The 9120-nt window shown below is 41.1% G+C and overlaps 2 protein-coding genes across 4 annotated transcripts in view; one reads left to right on the top strand and one right to left on the bottom strand.

Moving 5' to 3' along the window:
- The window catches only part of vars2 (valyl-tRNA synthetase 2, mitochondrial), a 115460-nt gene extending 109149 nt beyond the window's left edge, over positions 1-6311 (bottom strand). The window contains exons 1-2 of one of the 3 annotated variants that reach the window (XM_050033968.1): positions 6112-6311; positions 4963-5149 (exon numbers count right to left, since the gene is read on the bottom strand). In XM_050033968.1, coding sequence (XP_049889925.1) covers positions 4963-5149; positions 6112-6197 — 273 coding nt within the window. In that variant the 5' untranslated portion in view covers positions 6198-6311. Of the gene's footprint in view, positions 1-4962; positions 5150-5257; positions 5509-6111 lie in introns of those variants that run through there. The other 2 variants (XM_050033966.1, XM_050033967.1) reach the window with 2 other exon arrangements.
- ppp1r11 (protein phosphatase 1, regulatory (inhibitor) subunit 11) overlaps positions 5757-9120 on the top strand; it is a 9869-nt gene continuing 6505 nt past the window's right edge. Inside the window, exon 1 of the mRNA XM_050034054.1 lies at positions 5757-6083. Coding sequence (XP_049890011.1) covers positions 6006-6083 — 78 coding nt within the window. The 5' untranslated portion in view covers positions 5757-6005. The remainder of the gene's footprint in view (positions 6084-9120) is intronic.

Here is a 9120-nt window from a genome sequence, read left to right on the forward strand (position 1 = left end):
CCTCATTAATAAAACCCTTCATTTAAAAACTGCATTTTGTGTTTACTTGTGTTATCTTTGACTAATGTTTAAATTTGTTTGATGATCTGAAACATTTAAGTGCGGAAAACATGCAAAAAAGTAAGAAATCAGGAAGGGGGCAAACACTTTTTCACACCACTGTATATACACACACACACACACACACACACACACATATACATATATATGTTTATCAAAAAGACACAGATATGTAGTGTGTGTATATATATACACACACACACACACACACACACACATACATACATACATATATATATACATGTATATACATACACTATATATCTGTGTCCCAAGTTTTTGCTAACCATATATATATATGGTTAGCAAAAACTTGGGACACAGATATTTAGTGGAGGCAGGGTATTTTACAGTTTAACAACAAACCTCATTGTAAAAAATTATATCAGTCCACTGTAACAGTAAATTTCATTGGGAATACAGTCATTTTAAGTTATTCCAATCATCTTTTCTGCATTATGTTCTTTTGAAAATAAGCTCTTCAAATCCGTGCACATTTGACAACATATAAGCCGATACCGATATTCCTCTGTAGTTAACTAAAGTTAAAGGGGCAAAAAGCGAAATCGTTTCGCCGCTGCGTTTGCTGTTGTGCATTGCAATGCCTAAGTATGACCATGCTTTAATTCTTGGTGACATGAATATACACGTGTGTTGTCCCTCCAAGCCCCCGGCTAGTGAATTTTTAAATCTCATTGGTTCATTTGATCTTGTGCAGTCTGTGTCTGGTCCCACACAAGAGCACGGGCACACACTTGACATCGTCCTATCATATGGTTTACCAGTTTCCAACATTGTGTTTGTGGTGCATTCTTTTCTGACCATATGCCTGTTTTGTTCGATGTGTCTCTCCCATGTTACACAGACAAACAAATCGCACCAGCTTGTCGATGCTGTATGCTTAACCCTTCCACTGCCGTTCGGTTCTCGTCTACGTTTACCAACGTTACAGTAGACCTACTAAGCACAGCCAGCCCTGTGTGTATGAACACAGATGAGCTAACCTCTCACTTTGACTCCACCTGCTTACAAGTCCTTGATACTGTCGCTCCCTTAAAAACCAGACACGCTAAACCTAAAACCGAGCCCTGGTTGAATGACAGTACACGGGAAGCCAGAAGAGAATGCAGGAGAGCTGAGCATCAGTGGAAAGGACAAGCTACAGGTGTCTTTTGATATTCTGAGGGACAGCTGGCGTAGTTACTAGGGTTGGGTACCGTTCATAATTGAACCGATACGGTACCGGTACCGGTATCTGGAATTCGGTACCGGTACCAAACGGTACCTTATTTCGGTACTTTTTAACCCTATGGGCCCTAGGCCTTTTTGGGGTATTTTTACTGCCTTTACTTTTAAGCTCATATCACAGTCATTATAACGGCTACATACACATGCTATATCTTGCTTTTTTCAGGACAATATGGGCTATGTCCTATTCCATGTCCTACTATGTGCCTGTTTTTTATATTAATTTTTATAATCAATGAAAAAAACAAATCTGTGTGACTAAATTCTTACATTTTTACATGTATCTCACTATAGCAAGTTGGAAGTTGACATATTCTGCCATATATGAAGAGGGGAGACTCTCNCACACGCAAGCCTAAGACGTGGTAAGATACGATATTCCTCACTATATGAAGTGACTGATAACAAGATCTGTATAATGGATTGTAAAGAAATTTGTCAGGTTTTTATTTTGTAGACAATTGATCTGGATTTATAGCGTAATGGGATGACAGCACAATGATGTGTGTGGTCCTGCACTTTCATGTGATATGCGTGGCATTTCTGTGTGAGCCTGCGTTTGCGAGTAATCCATCCAACAGTAATGTGTGTGCAAATCTGTATGAAAGCTCTTTTATACATAATTTTATTGTAACGTTATCAATTTTTTTCGCTGTGAAAACACTGGATTACCGACAAGTGCTTGGCCTTGTCGAAAAGCTACAGTTCTGCTGTTTCTGCTGATATGCGTGGCTCCTCGCTATGACGCAAGGTCGCGAAGAAAATCCACAGAGAAGAACGGGTGTGAATTTGGACGCACTATGCGTCGTTCGGGCCCATAAGGCCACTTCTCAGTTTCAACATTTTATTAAGAACATTTAGGAACAGTGCTGCACATTAACTTTTGTCTGCATATTTTTTTTGTCGCCATTGTTGCTGAGTCTGAGGTGCGAGTCATGCGCTCTCGCTCCGCCTCCACCTCAGGTACCGAAATTTGGCACCGATTCATTTTAAGTGAATTGGTACTCGGTAGTACCGATGTGAATCGGTACCAAGTACAAAAAGTACCGAGTTTCAGTACCCAACCCTAGTAGTTACCAGCAAATTGTCAAGGCTGAAAAGATGAAACACTTTTCTGATATCATTTTAATCAACTGTCACAAGCCTCAGGTCCTTTTTAAAACTATTAATGATATTCTTGACGCCCCCTAGTCTGTCTGTCTTGATGCCTCCGCTGAAACATGTGAGCTCTTTCGACAATTTTTTATTGACAAAGTAGCCAACATTAGAGCTAGCATCCCTACCCCGACACATGACCCCTCTACTACGGCCACCTGCCCCGCCACTTTTAGCCATTTTGAGCCTGTGTCTCTTTCCCAGCTAGAGGAAATAATTTCCCACAAGAAACCCTCTGGCTCCCCCTTAGACGTCCTTCCCCCTCACCTTGTTAAAAGAGACCAGCAGGGCTATAGGGCCAAATGTCCAAAGGATCATGAATGAAAGCCTGACAGGAGATGTACCAGCAAATTTTAAACATGCTGTGGTGCAACCGCTGATTAAGAAGCCCAGCCTCGATGCCTCTGTCCTATCCAATTTTAGGCCTATGTCCAAGCTCCCGTTTCTTTCCAAAGTTTTGGAAAAAATTGTGCTTGTCCAACTGATGTCATTTTTTAACACTCATGGCATTTTGGAAGTGTTCCAGTCCGGTTACAAAGCACTCAATAGTACCGAGACTGCACTCCTAAGAATTTTCAATGACATATTTTTGGCCACGGACTCTGGTGACTCTCTCATTCTTGTGCTGTTAGATCTCACTGCAGGGTTTGACACTGTAGATCACATTATTTTGCTTTCCCATCTGGAGCACTGGGTTGGCATTAAAGGTTCAGCCTTGGAATTTTTCAGGTCATACCTGTCTAGGAGAAGCTTCTGTGTCAGCCTAGGAGACGCTACATCCTCCACAGCATCTCTCCACTGCGGAGTGCCGCAGGGCTCAATCCTTGGGTCGATTTTGTTTATGCTGTATCTGCTCCCACTAGGATCCATTTTTAGAAAACATGGTGTCTCCTTCCACTGTTACGCGGATGACAGTCAAATCTACCTGCCTCTAAAACGAAACCATCCTGACTCCTTAAAACCCTTGTTTACATGCCTGGAGGATGTCAAAGCATGGCTGGCTTTAAACTTTTTAAATTTTAACGACAGCAAAACTGAAGTTATGGTGTTTGGTCCCAGCAACGCACATGTGTTTCCTCCTGGTGATCTAGGCCCCCTTGAACCTTTTGTGAAGCCAACTGCTACCAATCTAGGGGTAAAAATCGACTCTGACCTAAAGATGGACAAACAGATAAATGATGTAGTGGGAAAGAGCTTCTTCCAGCTCAGGAGGCTGTCCATGGTTAAATCTTTTCTATCACGTTCTGTTTTTGAAACTGTAATGCATGCTTTTATGACATCTCGCCTTGACTACTGTAATGCCTTTTATGTTGGTGTTAGCCAGGCCTCCATCTCTCACTTACAGTTAGTCCAAAACACTGCTGCTCGTCTGCTAACAGGTACACGTAAGCAAGAGCACATTAGTCCTGTACTTGCCTCCCTCCATTGGCTTCCTGTGTGCCATAGGATTGATTTCAAAATTCTGCTGTTTGCTTTCAAGTGCCTTAACGGCTTGGCACCCATCTACCTCTCCGACCTGCTGGAACCCTATGTCCCTCCAAGGTCCCTCAGGTCCTCCGATCAGCTTCTCCTGGCCGTCCCTAAATCCAGGCTGAAGCTCAGGGGAAATCGGGCTTTCGCAGTGGCAGCTCCAAAGCTTTGGAACGAGCTGCCTCTGTATGTTAGGCAAGCCCCCACTCTGCAGGTGTTTAAATCACGCCTCAAGACACATTTTTATTCTTTGCCTTTTTCAAGCACAGCCTGAGTGATTGGTGTTCTTCATGTGACGCTGTGTATGTTTTTTATTTATGAGTTGTGATTGTGACCTGTTACCTGTTTTTTTCTTTTACTTGTAAAGCACTTTGGTCTCAGCTCTGTTGTTTTAAATGTGCTATATAAATAAATTGGTATGGTATGGTATGGTATGGTAAGTATATTACATTTATTACAGGTATCATCATGCCATCTGCCATTGTTCACTGGTTGTAGCCTTTTATAGGGAGGGAGGGCCAAGGGCTCCGAGAGGAGGGAGGAGGCTGCAATTCACATGAACGTACATGAACGCACAGCCGGACCGGCTTGTAAACAAGGGGCTGGAGATTAACATAGAGAGAGGGTGTGTGAGGTCATGCTATACTCCAGCGATTTTTTAATTCCTTCAATCTAGAAATGGTGAATTTCACTTATTGCCCCTTTAACTACAAACCAAACATTACCACATGGTTGATCATGAACTCCAGGCTTTTCTCCTTAGTGATACAGCAGCTTTAACAGGTCTTATTGAATGCAACATTACACAGTTGGACCGAGGGTGTCCATACAAAATTATTTTGGGGGAAACATCTTCCACAGTTTCAGCATCTTTATCTCTCAAACACACAGTGATGTCATCACTATAATATTATTTCCTCATGGACCGTTTGACAAAGATTTAATTCAGAATCTTAGACTCCATTTATTTTGCTCTGGATGGAACTGTTCGCAGCTATTTTCTTTTCCCAATGCTTCTGCGCTACTTACACTGTGTTGATTTGACAATATGGCCTCCTCCCGCTCTCTTCTACGCCTCTGTTTCTCTGCTTGGGGGCGTCGAGAGGATGAAGAGAGGGATGGAGGTTTCGGTGTGTTGCTGTGGTGTCTGGCAGTTCCTCTCTCCACCAGCCTCAAACTCAGGACACGACCTGCCCTCCACATCCTCAGTAACACACTACGCACAAAACAAGCACAGAAGCACAGTTGATTCAGAGAAATTAGATAATAAATAATTGATCTGCAATCACAGTAGGTAATATTTCACGTAGCGAACTTTACTTACTGTGCTCAGAAATGCTAGCCACGACCTTTTAACTTTGCCGCCATGTTACTAACGTTATAAGCCAGAGAATGTGCATGTCTATAATGGTGCTGGTTATATGTAAACCTTAAAGAACAGTGTAACCTCGTAGAAAAATGTAATTTAATATTATTCTGTCACAAAATGTACATTTAAATTCTATTCTCCGCATGTGGATTCTGCTTGTTGACGGAGTGTTAGAACTTAACGGACAACAGGAAATACCTACTGTCCGTCTGGAAATGTCTTCCCCACAACACTACTGCTGTAAAAGAAACGAAGCATCCTGTCTACATTTGAAAATAAAACGACGTATGGAAAAAGAAATCACTAAAAATGTAACTTACCATTAATGTCCTAAATGCTGTTTCATTGCATACATAATATTATGAAATCACACAGGAGTTTGGCGTGGCATTTTTTTTTGTTAACGTAGTGCAATATAGCTGATAATCATTTTGGCGTGAAAACATTAAACTTCCGTTTTGAGACAGAACATCTCATTTTACAGCTTGACTTTGTGTTAACCACATCTTACCGTAGTGCTCAACGCTTCATAATATTTACTTTCACAACCTTTTAATTTTAATACACTTTACGGTTTACAGGAGACGGGTCTGTCATTGAAGCTATCATTATATTACAGACACTGTCTATCACTTACGGTCAACTTCGGCACTTAAACATTTTAAAGCTAGCTAACGGTAGCGTTAGCAAAGCAGCTCCAGGGATGGCAGACGTTCCCGGGACATCAAGTGAGACGATAACGGAGACTGTTCAGACTAGCACACCGCCGCCGCCCCAGCAGGTAAGCAGGCTGGTCGTGTTTTGCTTACCTGGTGGAACTGCAGACCAAAAACCCGTTCAGTTGTTTCCAGCTGTAACGAGGCCGCGCTGCGTTCATGTTATCAGCCCGAAACATGGCTCTCAGTCTTGCCTTGTGAACCTTCGCTAGGCCCAAGTGTCACTTAACTTAATATCCTCTAAAATTACATTACTAGTTATGATGTTAGATAAGTACTGCTGACATTATCGCAAGCGTATATGCCCGTACGTAATGTGTCAAATGTTCTCATGTAACGTTATGAATTAAGTTTAAGTTTATACGTTTATTTACTTTATTATTCAATGTTTTCACTCTTGCTTGTCAATTACACACAGGTCCGAAAGACACACACATGAACAACAGGACCTATACATGCACAAAGTGGAGAGATGTCAGGGTGAGGGGGCTGCCCTTCAATCAATTTTCAATCAATTTTATTTATAAAGCCCAATATCACAAATAACAATTTGCCTCACAGGGCTTTACGGCATACAACATCCCTCTGTCTTTGGACCCTCACAGCGGATGAGGAAAAACTCCCCCAAAAAAACCCTTTAACGGGGGGAAAAAAACGGTAGAAACCTCAGGAACCCCTTGGTGAGTTAAATTAAAGGGATAGTTCAAATTTTTTGAAGCGGGGTTGTATGGGGTGCTTATCCGTAGTCAGTATTGTTGTTTTGTGTTTTGTATTTTTGTATTGTTACATACAGTAGATGTCAGTTGGCATGCCCCCAGTTTGGAGAAGCAGGCTGGAGTCATGGAAGCTAAGCAATGCATCACTGTGGACGGGGGCAGGAACAAAATATACTTTAGCCACCTTAAAAAAAGTCTCATAAAACAAAAAAAGAATATTAGTTCAAGTGTAAACTATATTGAGATTATTTTCACTGCTTCACTTTAATGTCAGACAGAGATTTCCAACTGGAAAATGAAGCAGTTATATTGCTCTCCTCAGGGCCGGTCTCCATTGAGGAAAACAGTGATTTAACATGGCTGAACACAGGAGCTGCTGGTCTACTGCTGCTTCGATCGATTATTTTGTTTGTCTTATTGTGTGACTTTGCCATTTTAAAGGGTTAGTTTAGATTCACCAAAGTCAAGCAATAACACATACTAACTAACTGATCAAGGCAGCTCCTGTGTTCAGCGGGCTAAAACCTCTGCGCATTCTTAAACTGACAATCAGTTTTTTAGGTGGGACTTTTTTTAGGGGCTAAACTGCATTCCGCTGCTGAACACCAACCACAGCAGTTCATTTCTTAGCTGTTGTGTTGGACTCCAGCCTGCTTCTCCAAACGGGGGGCGTACCAATTGACATCAATTATTTTTAATACACTGACTATGAATAAGTATTCCATACAACCCCACTTAAAAAAAATTCTGAACTATTCCTTTAACAGTAATCCTTTGATTGGGATTGCAGGTTGTGGTTAAGATTTGATTCTAGGCACACACCAGGTATTGAACTGAGGTCCTCCTGTCAGCAACGTTAATGATATGAAAAACAGACTACTTCCTAAAGCAGCAATAAATATATCAAGTCAAATCATATCATAGAAAAACAGATAACTGGTTGCTCTGTGTTGTAGAGTGTAGATCCAAAAATGTATCGGATGCTCTTGGAAAAAAGGAGGGAACTCCAAAATACTGCAAACAGGAAAAGAATCCAGGCATTCCAAACAAAAATGAGAATGAGGAAGGAAAGATTAGATTAAAAAGCCTTTAATATAATGGCCAACTCATTAAAAAGCCAACATGTTTCGACCACTGTTGGTCTTCATCAGGACTGGAGAAAAAACGCAAATCATATCATATCATATTCAGACCTGACTGAGACGTGCCACTCCATGAGCCTGGAGGTCACTGAAAAAGCAGTGATTACAGTATAAACAATCATGCATCTACAGTAGTTTAGTGTGTAAAGTCAAAATGTGGACATCCATGTCCATATGCTTCAGGTCTGGTTCTGTTTTTCCTGGTTTGGCCTTTGCCTATTAATGAAAAGAAATCTTAGGGCGCATTCACACCAGAACAGTTCCAGGANCATTCATGTGGCATCATTTTAGCATACATATTATTATTGCCCAGGTTGTCCTGAAAAAAAAGATGTTCATTACTTGACTGTGCACGAAAGGGTTGAGATTATACATGCATTAATAGACAGAGAGGCCAGGCGGACAAAAGATAGCAATAAATGGCTTGGTTCTTTAAGGGTTAATGAAAAGAAATCTTAGGGCGCATTCACACCAGAACAGTTCCAGGAACTCGGTTCGATTTGGTGGGGAATGCCGAAAAATTTCACACCTTCATTTCACACTGCACTTTTTAAAGTGGACCAAACTGCCTGGACAACGTCACGCAGTTACAACAGCTGCTCGTTTGGGTGCGGTATTGCCCAAAACGACCACTGACCAGGAAGAATCGATTGGCCAGGACCAAAAACAGAAATCCATCCCCTTCAGCCGGCTTGGTCACCACAAAAACACCAAATGTCAAAATGCAATGCTCTCTACGTCACTTCTTCTCTTTGGTTCACTTCCTCTCTTTGGTTTGCTGGATAGTCTGTTTTCATTTCCCACTGTAAGCGAACCGCACCAGGGTTCATTTGCAAGTGAATTAAGACCCCCAGTTTTCAAGCAGACCAGAGTTGCTCGTTTGGTCCACACCAGAGTTCTAATAAGCGTTCACACCACTCCAAACGAACTGAACTATCCGTGGAAGCGGACCAGGGTTTGTTTAAGGCGGACCAAATAGCGCCAGTGTGAATGCGTCCTTAATGCTTTAACAGATAATTATATTTCAGACTATGCATATGCATAAATACCAATACAATGTACATACATACACACACACACACACACACACACATATATACATATACATATATATATATATATATATATATATATATATATATATATATACAGTATATATACAGTATATATATATATGTGTATATGTATGTATGTGTGTGTATATACATATACATATACATATATATATATATATATATATATAT

This window comes from Epinephelus moara, chromosome 22 (genome assembly GCF_006386435.1).
Source record: "Epinephelus moara isolate mb chromosome 22, YSFRI_EMoa_1.0, whole genome shotgun sequence".
Classification (NCBI taxonomy): domain Eukaryota; kingdom Metazoa; phylum Chordata; class Actinopteri; order Perciformes; family Serranidae; genus Epinephelus; species Epinephelus moara.